This window comes from Vipera berus (assembly GCF_964194415.1).
Source record: "Vipera berus genome assembly, chromosome: 1".
Taxonomy (NCBI): Eukaryota; Metazoa; Chordata; class Lepidosauria; order Squamata; family Viperidae; genus Vipera; species Vipera berus.
The window spans coordinates 265,046,108-265,062,957 of record NC_138202.1 but is presented as its reverse complement, the minus strand read 5'-3'; the positions used below and the strand labels follow the sequence as shown (position 1 = coordinate 265,062,957).

Genomic DNA, 16,850 nt, shown 5'->3' with positions numbered 1-16,850 from the left:
ATATAACCCCAGGCCCCCTCCTTTATCAATTTCCTTCTCAGAAAGGGTTTCATACCCACCTTTGAACAGAATACTGCTCCTTTCTCCCTCCCTGATAAAAATATGAATCAAATGAAGCCAGCAAACAGATTAATAGTTGTGAGTCTTTGGGATGGAAGCAAAAACCTATATTTATCTCTCCCATCTATGAGGCCTCCCTTTACTTGGCTAGTGAAGACAGAGAAGTGTTGGATGCACTGATTTTGGCTCAGTTAAATTTTCTAGGCAAGAACTATTTTAATTTGCATTTGGAATCCTGTTTTTCTTAACGAAGGGCTGGTAGAATATCAGAATGGTTCCAACTCTTTTTCAGTTGGACATATCTTTTAATTGTGTTTCCAATTATTTTCTTTCTTGTACCATTAACGGTTCTCTAGCCATCTTTTTTCCTAATGTGATGCATTCAGAGGAGGGTGTGCTGAAGAGAGGTTAGGAATGATTGCAGTTATCAATAAAATGCACCTGTAGCAGAAACAGTTCTAGATAACAGGAATATTAATCTAGAAGTGACAGTGCATTAGCTTTTGCTTCTTTATTCCAATTCTTTTTTAAGTGTGTGTTTTAGCTTCTGTTGAATTTCTTTTTCATTGCAATATTTGTCAAGTAAAGTCACTGTATTATAAGATTAAATAATCCTTTTCTGGTGAAACCTGTAGATGGTAAAAGGTGGTGTGTCAGAAACCAGAATTGAAAAGCGGATTGTTATCACAGGAGATACAGATCTTGATCATGATCAGGTGAGACAATGAATGGTTATAATGAGAGAATTATGTATGTCCTGTAATGAGGGAATTATACATGGAGAGAAGAATATGTATAAGGTGTAAGAATTGGAACTAGTGATAAAATGAACAATAGTTAAATTATTTAATTTGCAAAATGCTTTATATACAAAAAGATTGATTATTGTAGATAAAAGGAAAGCCAAAGAAAAATCACAAATGTTCATTAAATTCATAGCATGCCCTTATTAAACTATTCATAAATAAATCTAACCAAAATTCAATTTTAATTTCTTAATGATAATGTATCAAGGACTCTAAATAAATTTAATCTGAGATTTGGATGTATGTGACAAGTTCAATCTCTCCTTGAAGCTTGAAATGAAATGGCAGAGCTGGTTAGCATCAGGTCTGAGGGATATCCTTCCCAACACATGCTCAGTACGGCTTGGGGAATTTGAAAAAGTCAGACAACTTGTTTGTTTTAATAAAATTAAATGTATCGTCTCTATTTAGGAGTCTATAAAATTATAACATCCTAAAGTAATCCTGCAGTGGTACCTATGAATTTGCTTGAAACTAATCCATAAATGTTGATTTTTTTTGTGTAAAATACATGGGTGCTTTTTTCAGTAGTATACCTATCATTGTTTCTGTGTAGACCTTTAAATGAGAATCTTTTTATATATATACAGTTGTATTCTTTTTGTTTCCATACATTCTAAAACAATACTACTAAAGAAATGTCAGGCAGAGGAAAAAAAATGTCTTTGTACATTTCTTCATGCGGTTCCTTAGGGTTTTTTTTGCATATTTTTCAACTGAATTTTAGGGTAACTACATATAGAAAGCAGGTGTTAATTTTGGCTTAGGGATTCTATCGAGATTGCTGACCTCTTCCACATCAACAAATAAACTTGTAGAGTAAAATTACTGCCTAGTGTTCTGGCAATACATTTTACAAATTCTGCAGTTACCACATTAGCACAAATTGGAGAGACAAAATTGTAGAATGTAAATGATGAACAAGAAGGAAATATTTAACTCTTCCAATTGCCATTTGTTTTCTAAACTGTATTTTCATTAGTCTGAGATTGTAGATCAGCTCAAGTAGGGAAAAATGGGCTAAACGTTAGAACAAGGCATATTGGAGAGTAGCAAAAGAAAACAATTACTGTAGCATACACTACATATGCTATACTGAGTAGTCTTCAGTACCCTTACAAAACAAAACATGAAAAAGAATCCTTACTTTAACAAGCTTTCTACAAATGTTAATACTTTACCTGATATCATTCAAACAAATTTGTAAATGTATTTATTAGCTTTCAGTATAACACTTTTAAAAAGTTTTCTTCTTCTATAGTTGATTGTTTTATTACGGAAATGGTATGATTAGTTTAATATTTAATTCAAATTGTTCCAGGAAGATTAGCATTAAGAGCTTTACTAGCCATTACACATTAAACTCTGTTAATTTTAATTTGCCATAGTTATTCCATTTTTCTGGCATTGCAGGCATTGGCACAAGCCATTAAAGAAGCCAAAGAGCAACACCCCGACATGTCCGTAACAAAAGTAGTGGTGCAAAAGGAAAGTGAGTTTGGAGAAGGCGGCCATTAAGGTATGAATCTTCAGCCCATAATGTATACAACAATACTTGATGGAATAATTGTAGGAGAATTTCTCCATAATGGCTTTAGAAGTGCTGATTGTTGATGCCAACCACCTGAAAATCTCAACTTGAATATTCTTTGTGTTAGGTAAATGGAAATTTTTTTTCCTTCCATTTTTTTAAAGAATGGTGTATGTGTGTGTATGTGTGTGTGTGTGTGTGTGTATATATATAGACACACACACACACATACATATACACACACACACACACACACACACACACACACACACACACACACAATATATATATATATATATATATATATATATATATATATATATATATATATATATATATATATATATATATATAAAATATCTCTTTGGTCATTTGGGTTTTTCCCCACGTAGAATTAAAGGTATAAGAGCAACGTTTCGACGAAATCTCATCCGTCATCCTCAGGCTGGTGGCTCAGTGGGTTAGGACGCTGAGCTTGTCGATCAGAACAGAAGGTCAGCAGTTTGGCGGATCGAATCCCAAGTGCCATGTAAATGTTTTAGGTGAATTAATAATGTGGATTTTCAAATAATTTTTAACATATCAGATTGAATATTCACAAGCTAGAACAATATATTCCAGCATTATCAGTGATCTTGATGGAAATGTGGAGCTTTATGGTAACCCTATGTTTTCAAAATTACAAGCCTTGAATTTTAATGTAGATAATACAAAAAAAATATTATTACATTTCTGCATAATGGAGGCCAAGCACTCTCTCCTGTTCCGATGAATGACTTTACTGTAAATTAAGTAGTAAAAAGCTCTTGATCCTGCCTTGAAGTCACAACTGTATTTGGATATCAGGGAAGTATCAGTTATATTCCTGCCCTTAGAATTGTGGATTTAGTGTGACAGTACCTTGAGAGATTCACAGATTTCGAAGCAATTTGTGACCTATGTTGGCAGAAATCAAGTCTCTGCTCACATCACAGCTTTTCCAAAGCTAGCCAGATGTGGAAGAGAGGTAGTAGCACATAATATCTGACTTTGTCTCCAACATTAAGACAGGCAGAACTGGGCATGCCTACTTCAAAAATTACATAATGCTTCTATTTTGCTTCTATTTTGCGACTTATCTTTTGACTAGTGGTTGCTTCAATAACTTGAGGCCATATGGGCAGCAAATAAATCTAAAAAATAAGTAAAACAGGAGATGTTTCCAGAAGTACGTAGAAGTTATGTTTATCTAAAGATTTATCTAAAGGATTTTTAATAATCGCTGGGTTTGAGTTCTACACTCTAAGTATAATATTGTATAATATTGTTCTTTATAATTATAGAATAAAGTAGTAGGGTCTGTCCATCTCCGGCTTAATGGTGATTGGAACAATTATAGAAAGTCTGAAATTTATCTGAAAAATGTAGCATGAGGCCTTGAAAAGGAAAACTGTTTTCAAAAGAGGAAAAAAGACAATTTAGTAAAAAAAATGTTTTCATATAATTTAAGATTTATAACAATAATTGCATTAAATTGCTTGCTTCATTAGATTTATGAAGAATGCTTTGAGACTATGAAGAACTTAAATAATTCCAAGTTGATATCCCAGCCAGTCTTTCACTGACTATACCAAGCCTCACCACAGGGACCAAACTCCTCCAAACCGAATTACCAACTTTACAGTTTCTCATGTATGTCTTTATTTTTATAACCGATTTTTAACTTCTTGGGAGTTTTTTTTATGAGCTTTAGAGAATTCTTTTTGTTCAGTTCCCTGCTATTTTTGTGTAACTGATTTCTTGATTGCATGAAAGTAAGCAAAAATATTTAGAAAGCACTGTTTACTTGAGCAGTTTTAATATGCAGGGGAAAGAAACCCTGACTAATTTAGATATATGCTTTTCAAAATGTCTCAAAGACTTACTGGAAAATTTTTAGTTTTTCAGATAAATATCAAACAATACAATAAAAATATTCTTTTTATTAAAAAAAAATACAAATTTTTCCTATAGTTTGGCAGGGAAAGTAAATCGAAAACCTGTATGATTTTACATAGATTCCTATATAAAAATTTTCTGTTTATTCTGATGATCTATTTTGTGAGGGAACTGGTGCTGGTATCATATAGAAGTGATTTTTGTTTTAGTTATAAAAAATATTTCTACTGACCAACCACTGTTCAAGTAGCCTTTTGTTTGCACTTCACTGTCCTCGGCCAGTCCCTTCAAAGAGACCTATGGTCTGCAACATTCCAGAGTTGGAAGGACTTTGCTCTGTCCTTCCAGCAAATTTAGGCAGCTTAAAACCTTATGCTTTTCTCTTAATACGCTAAATGTCACATACTTCCGTTATATAAATGCATCTGCTGAAAGCTTGCTTTGCCTAAAAACAGGGCTGGCAGTGCTTCTGATTCAAATGCAGAAAGTGTTTCAGAGCACACAACTGAAAGCAACATGCAGAATTTCTCTGCAACTCATTGAACAAAGCAGAATTTTTCCATAGGTTTGTCTGTGCAATCCCAGGAATAGACATATCTCACTTAAGCAGTTGCAGTCCAGTACCACAGACGGTCTCTCTCTTGGACTCTTTGAAGTGCCTTTTTGTCTTTGAATCTTAACTGCTGCCCAGCCCTAATAAAAACTCATTAACTCCTGTTATAACTGACATTTGTTGGGCAGTTATTGTTTAAGTAGCTTGCCTAATAATAGGAACAGGTTTTGAGGACCAGAAGGAACCAAGAGTATGGCCTCAGCCCATTATAAATGGTGCCTGCTACTGAGGAGGTCTCTATGAAAACCTGTTAACTATATCCATTTTTCTCCATTGTTCACCATATGAACTGTATAGTTAAGATGCCATATTAAATTTATAGCAGCTTGAAGTTGTATTAAGTGATATTTTGCTTCATAATACTGTTATAAAATAAAGTTTCTTTATTCTCTAAATGTTTCACTGCTTTTAATATTTGACACTGGAAATAATGTAAACCTATCAGCATAACTTAGACTTTATATTGTGCTGGGATTAAAAAAAATTCCTAGGAAGATATTCTTATATACTTAAACACATCTCTCAAATGCTTTGCTTTTCTCCTTTCTCATATTTAGAGAAAATGTTTTTCTGACTCTCAGAGGATCAGTCAGAGAAGTGGGGAAATGGAGTTATGGCCCACTCTGTGGCCTTTGGTGATCATTTTGATTCTATACATGTCCTTTGTGGCTCTTGTGCTTTTCAGCATTTACATGAAACTAAACGATTTGGACTGAAATGTCAGTAGTGTGCTGATGACACTACCTCTGATTTCCATTCTCAGATCCCAAACCTGCAGTGGACTTGTTGAAAATATTGATGCTTTACGGTTAGTGTTAGGTAGGGTTTGTACCATTTATTTCCATGAAAGGTCCTATTTTTATAAATAAAATAATTGGTGACTAAAGAAGAATTGTGAAGAATGTATTAGTTCATTAAAACAAGTGGACTACATTAATTCAGATTATAGGTGGGAGCAATTGTAAAGTTTTTAAGGAATACAAATTCAGATAGTGGAGTAATAAAAGAACATGGCTTGCTTATGAGTTAAACTCTTGAGTCAAAACTTGGTGACTGCCAGTCATCTCAGTCTGTCCCCAGTGATGATCCACAGCTTTTTCAATGACATTGCAATAATGTCCTTTGTCCACTACATTTTATCTATTTTCCTTCCCTCAAAGGATATTTGGAACAGATCTTTTTCTAATCTATCACCTGCTCATATCACATGACCAAAGTATGTTTCTGCTTGCTGATAATTCTCTTAAGTGAATAGTAAATTTTTATTTCATCCAGGACATATTTATGTTTTTCCCAATCCGTGGCTCTGTTAGCAACAGACTCTAAAATCCATAATTTAAAGACATGTATCTTATTTCTCAACAGCCATATACTGCTACTGGAAAAGCCATTACTTTAATTATTCTGATTTTTGTTGTCATGGCAATGTCCTCAGCCTTCATTACCTTGTTTAAATTTGTCATTGCCTTCTTCCCTAGGACTAATCTCATTTTTAATGCTTTATACCCATTTTTGTTGCTGAACACACAAAAAAACCATAAGCGTCTGTTTCCTTCATTGTGGGTTCACTAAGCATGCTAGTTGTTATTATTTTGTTGTCTTGTTATTTAACATTAGTCCAGATTTTTTCATTTTCCATTTTTACTTTCACAAGGAGCTCTTCTGAATCATTTTTATTTTCAGATAATATAATAGCATGCCCTGCATATCTCATTAGTGCCTAACCTCCAAATTTGATTCCAAGATTCAATTCTGCCTGTCAGGTTCTTTTAAACTATATCCATTTTGGTGGGCTCAAAACACAAACAACCCATCAGCAGCACAGCTCCCTAGACAACATACATACTATACATATTACTCAATACTACTTACTCTTCTCCACTCCTCCTGCTATTTCTACTCCTTACAAATATTGCTAGAGAAAAAATCCCTCTTCCCAACATCCTCAGCTGTTTCACAGCACAGCTTTTATAGACATCTGCCATGCTGACACTGGGGAGCAGGGCTTAAAGAGAAGAGACAGAAAAGAGCACAGATGCTGGAAATTGTTTAAGTAGCCTACCACACACACCTCCTATCTTTTAATAGTAATAAAAGAAAATCCAACCCTGATGGGTTTTTTTCATGAGGCTAACGCCATTTGTGTCTTTCCCATGCCATGGTAGGAAATCAGCAATGACATTTTGCCACCCATATCTTGATATATGATACTGAATTGGCAAAAGTTGTAATGTGAGATACCATTTGGGTTAACTGTGAATTGGTATCTTTTATTTGTTGCAGCCATCAGCTGAGTGCTTGATGGTTATTACAGTGAATTCCCAACCTCACAAATATACACACAGATTGGCCATTTTTAATGCACAGGCTTTTTCAATGGTGCCATATTTTTGTTCTCTTGGGAGGAGCTTCTTTGAGAGATAAATTACAGGGTTGTCCATCCCTTCATGACTTATGACAAGCGCTGTGCCTTAAGCCTGTTCGATGTGTCTATTTGTAGGACAAAGGGTTGTTTAAAATTCGGCCCATTCAATATTGGCTTCACACACTGTGTGTCTTTCATTTTATCAAAGGCCTTCCTTTCATTTGGGCAGGGTGTAAATGCTCCTTTAGACTTTTCTCATTTAACCATTCCAGATCCTTTATATTTCCTACTTTCTGAAACAGGCTTTCTTAATTGTTCTTTCTCCTATGTCTTCCTTCCAAACAGCCTCTGATCATTTTGCTGCCTTTTGACCCATTCTTGGTGGTGGTCTTGCATCCAAAAATCTCACTTCAGTAGGGAGTACATGAAGAAACTGTTCTAAAATTACTTCCTCTACCAATTGTTCTTTGCTTCTTCTGGCCTCAGCCATTTCCTACCTAGGTCTTCCCCACAATACCTGAATCCCTTCCTGTTTGTCATCTGTGTAGGACCTAATCCTCTGCCTTTAGGTGTAAGGAGTTATGTGACACCTGTAAAGGATTACCTCTTTAATATGATAATCTATTACTCCCCTAGCTGAAAGACTGTTATAAGCCCTTAGAGCATTTCCTGTTAAACATGGGACTAATCTGGCCACCCATTCATTGTCCATTTATAAGTAGCAACTCTTTCAAACATAATTAAATAGGTCTCTATATCGTTTTCCTAGGTTAACCTAGGGATTTTGAGATCTTTGGGACCATTTCTCCTCTCTCTATGTTCTGAAAACCCTAGAGGTGAATATGCCCCTCCTTTTCACTCTTCCCATTCTAGCCTATATTTCCTATTTCTCTCCAAAGGCTTTTTTTTTTAGATTAAAGCCTGTCCACTTGCTGTTGCTTCAACATTCCTGTAATGATATTGGCCCAAGTATCTGAAGTTAGCCACTTTTCTGCCTGGTCTACCTTCTTTTGCTAGGGTAGATACCTGTCTCTACCAAAATAATAGTCTCTTTTAAGGGAGAATCTGCCCCTTCTACTTTTTTACATTCCTGTTTGTTTGGTGCAGGCTCTAGTGCCAGGTCCAGTTTCTGCTGCCAGAATTGTTGGCTGTTGCCTGAAAAGTCTAAACTCTGCAACGGTCAGACAACAACAGCAACAATAATAATGTTGGAAGGGACCTTGGAGGTCATCCAGTCCAACCCCCTTCTCAGGCAGGAAACCCTATACCAGGGGTAGGCAACCTTGGCTCTTTTATAACTCGTGGACTTCAACGCCCAGAATTCCTGAGGAGTTGAAGTCCACGAATCATAAAAGAGCCAAGGTTGCCTACCCCTGTCCTATACCATTTCAAACCAATGGCTGTCCAGTCTCTTCTTAAAAACTTACAGTGTTGGAGCATTCACAACTTCTGGAGGCAGGTTGTTCCACTGATTAATTGTTCTGTCAGGAAATTTCTCCTTAGTTCTAGGTTGCTTCTCTCCTTGATTAGTTTCCATCCATTGTCCTGCCTTCAGGTGCTTTGGAGAATAGCTTGACTCCCTCTTCTTTCTGGCAACCCCTGAGATTTTGGAACGCTGCTATCATGCCACCCCTTGTCCTTTTCTTTAATCTAGACACCCAATTCCAGCAACCATTCCTTATATGTTTTAGCCCCCTAATCATCTTTGTTGCTCTTCTCTATACTCTTTCTAGAGTCTCAACATCTTTTTTACATCGTGGTGACCAAAACTGGATGCAGTATTCCAAGTGTGGCCTTACCAAGGCATTGTAAATAGGTATTAACACTTCATCTGATCTTGATTCTATCCCTCTGTTAATGCAACCTAGCACTGTGTTGGCTTTTTGGGCAGCTGCAGCACACTGCTGGCTCATGTTTAAGTGATTGTCCAGTAGGACCCCAAGATCCCTCTCACAATTACTACTACTGAGCCAGGTACCACCTATACAGTGCCTGTACATTTTTTTTTGCCTAAATGTAGAACCTTACTTTTTTCACCATTGAATTTCACGTGTTCAAGTGTTCAGGTCTGTCAAGATCCTTCTGTATCTTAATCCTATCTTCTGGAGTGTTGGCTACTCCTGCCAGTTTGGTGTCATCTGCAAATTTGATGACTTCCCCATCTATCCCCTCATCCAAGTCATTCCTTTTGCAGCTAAAGTTTGGCTATCCCATCCCAGCCCCCAGCCCTTTTGGGATATCCTACCACTGGCACCACTTTGCGACAGGATTTTTAAAAACTATACTCAATTTGTTGGGTTCAAGACACAAAAGAGCCAACAACAGACCAGGTCCCTAGACAACACACATAAGCATTCACATACTGTTAGTTACTACTCACTCTTTCGCATTCCTATTACTGCTGCTATTCCTACTCATTATGAGTATTGCTGTTGGAAACATCCCTTCTACACACAAACACTTCTCCCCCCCACCCCTCCCTCCCCCCCAACCCCCACCCCCCAGCACACGCCTTCAGCTGTTTCACAGCAAAGCTTTTAGAGACAACTGCTGTCCTACCACACAGGAAAGGGCTTAAAGAGAAGCCAGAAGCAGCACAGGTGCTGGCAGTTTGAGCAACCTGTTCGTTCACACTGCTATTCTTATAATCAGTGTATGTTAAACTAATTCAGGGATAGTATTGGGTCCTTCTCTTACTCCATACATTATTCTGCGCAATTCTGTTTCTCCAAACTCCATCCTTAAACAGTAGCTTCTTGCTCACTGCAGAGTCCTCAAAAGAATAAGCAAATGTTGGAATTCGGAAAAAATTAAGGGTATTCAAATTAGAGATCAGGATTATAGACTGAGGGCGTTTGCAGACGATCTGGTTGTTACGGTGACCCAGCCAGAAAACTCTGTTGTGGACCTGATGGACATAATAATGCAATATGGGAAGGTTTCTGGATTTAAGGTTAATGTACAAAAAACTAAAATATTAGCCAAAAATATGACAGCATCGCAAAAGGCCCTTTTAGAAGGGTTAACTGGATTCGAGATTGTTAAAAGGGTTAAATATTTGGGGGTGTACTTGTCACCCTCAAATGCAAAGTTATATAAAAATAATTATGAAAAGCTATGGGGAAAAATTCAAAAAGAATTGGAGAGTTGGGAAAAATTGCAATTGTCTTTACTGGGAAGAATTGCAGCAGTGAAAATGAATGTCTTGCCTAAATTTCTATTTTTATTTCAAATGATACCGATTCTTAAAAAAGATTCAAATTTGGAGGAATGGCAACGGGGTATCAATAAATTTGTATGGGCAGGGAAAAGGCCACGAGTTAAACTTAAGATTATGCAGGATACGCGTGAAAGAGGTGGTCTTAAAATGCCTAATTTTAAATTATATTATGAAGCTGCTGCGTTGTCAGGGATAAGTGATTGGATTAATTTGACACAAGGGAGATTATTAAATCTTGAGGGCCACGACTTGTTATTTGGCTGGCATGCATATTTACTGTATGATAAGAAGGTAGATAATGTGTTTAAAGTGCATATTTTAAGACAGGCATTGCTGAGAGTTTGGAAAAAGTATAGACATAAGTTAGACTACAAGATACCGTTGTGGGCAATTCCGAAACATGCAATAGAAAACATAAATGTTGGCTTCAAACATGATGTGACTACATACAAGGAGATCTTAAGTTTGGAGAGGAACGTATGGTGTTTGAAGCCGTATAATCTTTTGCGAGATGAGAAGATTGTTCAAACTTGGTTTCAATATGGTCAATTACGGGCCAGGTGGAAAGAAGACCAGAAAATTGGTTTCTCAATGTCTGATGAAAATTTGGTAAAGCAAATTAGAAATCAGGGTCCGGCACATATCAAACGGATATATCTTGCATTGATAGAAATTGACTCAGAAACGAAACTTGTTAAGGATTGTATGATAAAGTGGGCTCAGAATATTCAAGAAGTTATCACAATGGACACTTGGGAAAAGATCTGGGTGAGGAATGTAAAATTTACACAAGCTCAAAACTTAAGAGAAAACTTTTACAAAATGTTTTATAGGTGGCATTTAGATCCTAAAAAGCTTGCAAGTATGTATCCGAACTATCAACCTAAATGTTGGAGATGTGGTGGCGAAGATGCAACATATTTTCATATATGGTGGACCTGTAAAAAGGTTAAGGCTTTTTGGATTAAAATCTGGTGGAATATGCAGAAGATATTTAAGCAAAGGATAAAGTTTTGTCCGCAATTGTTCTTATTGGGCATAATCACAGATACTACTGTTGTGGACACTAAGTTGATGTTGAACTTAATTACAGCAGCAAGACTTTTAGTAGGTCAATATTGGAAGAAGGAGGAACTCCCGACTATAGAAGAATGGACTCTAAAAGTTTCTGACCTGGCGGAAATGGCAAAGATTTCGGCTTATTTGAAAGATCATTCGCAACAACATTATATTATGGAGTGGAAAAAGTGGATTGATTATATCCAGAACAAATATGGGACTAAAAAGTTTCACTTAGCATTTGAATAAGTTTTTTTTTATGTGATATTAGTATTGCTTGTAGTCATTTCATATGAGCTAGAGTGCGATAGACTTAATAGTTTATTGTTGTTAGCATATGGTTGTTTATGATTGCTTCTTGCTTTTATACCTTGTATTTAGCTCTGGGAAGTCGGGGAGGGGGGAAGGCGGGAGGGTTAGGGAGGGCTAGGAAGGGGTGGGCGGAGGGGGGGGGAGGGATTGTTAAAGATAAAATGTATTGCAAAACTTTTCAATAAAAAAAAAGAATAAGCAAATGTTTTAGCACATCCACTGACTTTACTTTCACATTCTGCCTTGAGCTACCCTCGAAACAAACTTGCTATTATCAATAAAACAAAACTAAAACTTTTTAAATTCTCAAAAAATATTTTCTCAAATACTCCCTCTGTTTATTTTTTTAGCCATAATATGTAGATATGACACCAGTAATTCATGAACTGTTCCACACTGCACTGACTGACTGGATTCTACTTCCCCATCTTGCATTTTCTAGTATATTGTCAATTGTATTCCAATTTTTCCAACCAGTCACACCCAGAGATGTGGCCTGAGTTTTGGTTGCTTAAAACAGGTTGCAGTGAAGCATGAATTCACTTTGCTAAATTCTATAACCCTATGTCCTGCATTCTTGCATTTTATGCACTAGGGTGGATTTTAACCTGGTTAATCCCTAGTTTTAAAGCAATGTATAAATACTAGAATTAAATTTATTAAATAGTATAATAATAAGCACTTCACTGATACCAAGGGATGTAATCTATACAGTTGGTACTACTACAGAGAGGGCAAGTGGCTGCAAGATTGCAGACTATATATCACAGCAAATGTAGCAGATTGTATTTTGTTAATCTTACTGATTGGCAAGGAGGAAGTGATCTGGAGGAAGTGATCTGTCAAGTGTCTGAGACTGTTTACATGTCCAAGGTAAACCTGGTTTGGTAGCTAATTGTTAGCCAGTGCACTTGCTCCAACAGAGTGAAATGTGCATACCAGATGTTCTGAATAGGATGCTACTGCTGATGACTGTTCCCTTACACTTCATGTAGATATTAAACTGCACTGTGAGTAAAAGAGAGCATTATGGCATTTCACCAGTTGGGGAGCAGAGGCATAGTCAATAAATGCTATTCTCTGAAATTTTCCTTTCAAGTAAGATTGGAATCCATCTAGCATAGTTCTTCCAATTCCCAATTCATACAGATGGTCCAGGAAAATAGTGTAATGTACACTATCAAAAGCTGCTGAGATACAAAGCAAACCAGAAGAGTAAAATTACCCTCATTCCTTCTTTCTCTCCAACAATAAGTCATCTATCAGGTTAGCCAGGCCATAACCCAGATTGAAAATATGTCTTCCCAAACACTCAGGGCTATACATCAGTTGCCCAGCTTCATGATAAATCTTAACATTTTTGTGGATCCAAGAGCGGCAGTTGGTGGAATGATAACCCAAAGATAGTAAGATCATTTTTCCTGTTCTTTTATAGTGATTATTGTTCTTTTATAGTGATTATGTTTATTTCCAGGCCAGAGTTTTTGTGTATCTCCTTCCTCAAAATGATGGGGAAATACATCATCAATGTTCACTAGTAGTAGCTTATTTATTTATAAAATTTGTAGGCCACCCATTTTACCTCAAGGTAACTCTTGGAGGTGGTTTTGAGCTGCAAAAAAGGCCTTGGAGTCTACCTTATGTTAGCCTACTGAGTTTACCAGGTTAGGCAACACACATTCCCTGCTTAGAAAGCAAGCCTACTTAGGATTGGTAAGAATTCCCCCTAAGACAAAAGATAGGTCCTGATTCTCTAAATAATAATAATAATAATAATAATAATAATAATAATAATAATAATAATAATAATAATAATAATAATAATAATAATAAGAAGAAGAAGAAGAAGAAGAAGAAGAAGAAGAAGAAGAAGAAGAAGAAGAAGAAGAAGAAGAAGAAGAAGAAGAAGAAGAAGTTGGAAGGGACCTTGGAGGTCATCTAGTCCAACCCCCTGCTCAGGCAGGAAACCCTATACCATTTCAGACAAATGGCTGTCCAGTCTCTTCTTAAAAACTTCCAGTGTTGGAGCATTCACCACTTCTGGAGGCATATCCATACTCTATTCTGAACTCTTCCTTGCCGATGCCTTAACTGTTACTTGTTGGCATCCAAGGCACGATATGCAAATGTTGAAAACAATGCCATGCTGATACAGTGCAAATTCCAATGCTTCTATGTCATGTTGACATCTTGCATGGACAAAGGTGGAGCAGCTTGTATTGTGACAGCATAAAATTGCCTTCATCATTTTGATGAATGTGATAGATCCTGTGGATGCTCCTGCTGTTGAAATCCATTATTTTTAATTTCAGATGCTTCGGCTTGAAAAATTAGTCCCCATAGTTATGTATTTAGCAAAAAAAGCAAAACCTGTTGACTATTACTTTCTTGGTTCTCATAATTTAAATTAAGGTTAGTAGTTGAGCTCCTTTTTTGCCTGCTGCGTTTCATGATCCACTTCCTTTTGTGGGGACGGTCAGTCTTTCAATTAAAGCAAAAAAGGGGATAGAAAAGTGGAATAGCAATAAATAATTTCCCCTTTTAACAATTTCTGGCTGGCCGTTCTCATCATGTGATAGCCCCTTTGGCTGCTACTTTGTGAGATTTTGAACCCAGACCTCTTACTACTCCAATACTTGGATGAGTATCTTACATTGACTCTCATAAATTTCCTGTAGTTTGTGCAGTTTCAATAATTCTGTAAATCAAGAACTTGTAGAGTTTCCTTTTTACCAAAAGTATCAAACAGGGTCAACAACTATCTGATCTCCAAGAACTGATCTGGAAGAGAAATATTTGCTTTTTATCAATGACAGCAAATATGAGTATTTTAAAAACCCCTACACAAAGACAGTGTAATCAGGGAAGTCAATACTTGGCGACAAAAAACCAAAATCAATTCATTAGACCTAAGCAAGATAAAGACTAAAGCATCAGACACAAGAAAGCAGCCGTGTTTGATGTATTTATTTTTGTATGTCATCTCTTAGCTTTTTGTATAAGAACAATTTTATGCTGGATAAAAACAACATTTCATTTCACTTATTTCTGAAATATTGCAAATATTTCAAAATACAGAAAAACAGAATAAAACTTGGTGCTTCTACCTTGTGAGAAATTTTATTTCCCCCCCCCCCAAGAGAACGTGAAGCTATTTTCTGAATTAGGCTCAAAACGTGGTGGGCTCATCAGAAGAAGCAAAATAACTAAAAGTCATTTTAAATAATGGTTTCTTTTTTTATCTTTTTCTTAATCACATTATCGGAATATCTTTCCTGGGTTTTAAATAACAGTAAGCTGCACTTGAATTTTTTTTCCAGTAAATAGATGAAGCTGAACCTATCATCCAAAGTGACATGCTCTAAAGAAGTTGTCGTCATCTTACTGATGATCTTGCTTTCTTTTTGAATTCCTCAATTTGCTGCGTTTGGCATAGTACTGGAGGGCAACATCTGCGGGGTTATTGGCCAGAGACAATTGCTTGTTCACTGAAAAGAATAAAAACATTTGCAGGTGTTGAGTGCCAAGAAGGCCAATTAGACACAATTAGGTAGAAAACCCTTGTGATAAAATAAGGGGCCAATTTGAATATTTCACTTATTAAAGAAAAACATTTTTTTATTAGTGCATCGAAGGCATACTATGTCTACCTTAGTTCCCATCTTAAACAATGAGAACAGCTGTGATTAGATTACTTTTTTGGCTTTGGGGGCTGAGATGAAGTGTAGAGTAGAAATAAATGAGAGAAGATAATGACTTTCACATCTCAGAAAAAGACTTTGCACGTTAGAATAGTCAAATTCTTTTAGCAGAACTCGAAACAGAAAGTGGACGTGGGGCGAAGGGTTCAAAAAAGATAGTTTGAGGCTGGATAACCTTTTTCCCCCCCACCAAACTCTTTCAGCTTCCATCAATTCCAACCACCAGTCCCAGCAGTCAGGTATGAATGTATTTGGCATAACTACAAGTAAGATAGCGGGTATTTAGCCTTTCAATCAGACAGCTTGAACTATTCGGTCCTAATTCAGATATAACTTCAAAGCAAAGCCTTCTACATTATGATATTGCTGACTTCTTGCTCACCTCGCATGGTGGCTCACTTACCCTCGTTAAGCTTGATCCGGAGGTAGGCAATGAGCAGTAACAGAAGTAAAGTTACGGGCAGGAAGATTCCAATGAAAAGAAACCAGCCAGGCACCTTGCTCAGAAACACTGCTAGAGTATATCCCATGGCCTATTAAACACAAGCAGGTTTTTTTTTTAATGTAGGCCTACTAAACCACCGTCTTCATGTGTTTGCATTCCCCGATAATGCTTGCTTCTGCCGAAGGGCCTTTGCTCAGTTCTTATGACATTTCCCCCCTTCTGGACTTTGTTTTGTTTATACAAGCCTGTAATTTCTAATAAGAAGGCCACTTAGTTACAGAGTTACTCAGAGCAAAGTTTAAAACAGCACGTTGGAATTACTCTTGAGTTGTCTAACTAAAGTAGACTCTGAAAGAAGAGGCTCTGTTTTCTTTTCTGAGGTCAATCATTTTTTCGATATCTTTCTCCCCGATCATTTATTATAATCAAGCCAGTTAATGTAAGAGTAATTGTGTTATATAAGATGCATTTTTGACACTTACCTTACATTGCTATGCGCTGAAAGCTATCTTTGTGCACAGTTAAAGGGTGAATATTGTTATTTCTTATCTCTCATTCTGTTCCCAGAAATATGGTATAATATTTGGGGGAAAGATGCTGTCATTGGCTGCCCCTAAGAAATTCTGAAGCCTGGAGGTTACCATCCAAAATGATGTTTTGGATGTTTAAATAAAACTAGCGATGTAAACGGAAAGATAAAAGTCCTAGGATTGTTCTCACCCCCAGATAAATTTAATCATACATAAAATGCCAACAAATTCACTGAGCATTGAAATCTCCTTGGTGTCTCTTGTTTATCTCTTCTGCTATCTTCAGGAGCA

General features: G+C 36.5%; 1 protein-coding gene across 5 annotated transcripts in view; it reads left to right on the top strand.

The window, feature by feature from the left end:
- The window catches only part of EPB41L2 (erythrocyte membrane protein band 4.1 like 2), a 100,036-nt gene extending 94,722 nt beyond the window's left edge, over positions 1-5,314 (top strand). For all 5 annotated transcript variants that reach the window (XM_081312871.1, XM_081312872.1, XM_081312873.1 and 2 more), the window contains 3 exons: positions 696-776; positions 2,280-2,385; positions 3,927-5,314. In XM_081312871.1, the coding sequence (XP_081168997.1) occupies positions 696-776; positions 2,280-2,384 (186 nt within the window). In that variant the 3' untranslated portion in view covers position 2,385; positions 3,927-5,314. The remainder of the gene's footprint in view (positions 1-695; positions 777-2,279; positions 2,386-3,926) is intronic.
- The last annotated feature ends 11,536 nt before the right edge of the window (positions 5,315-16,850 follow it).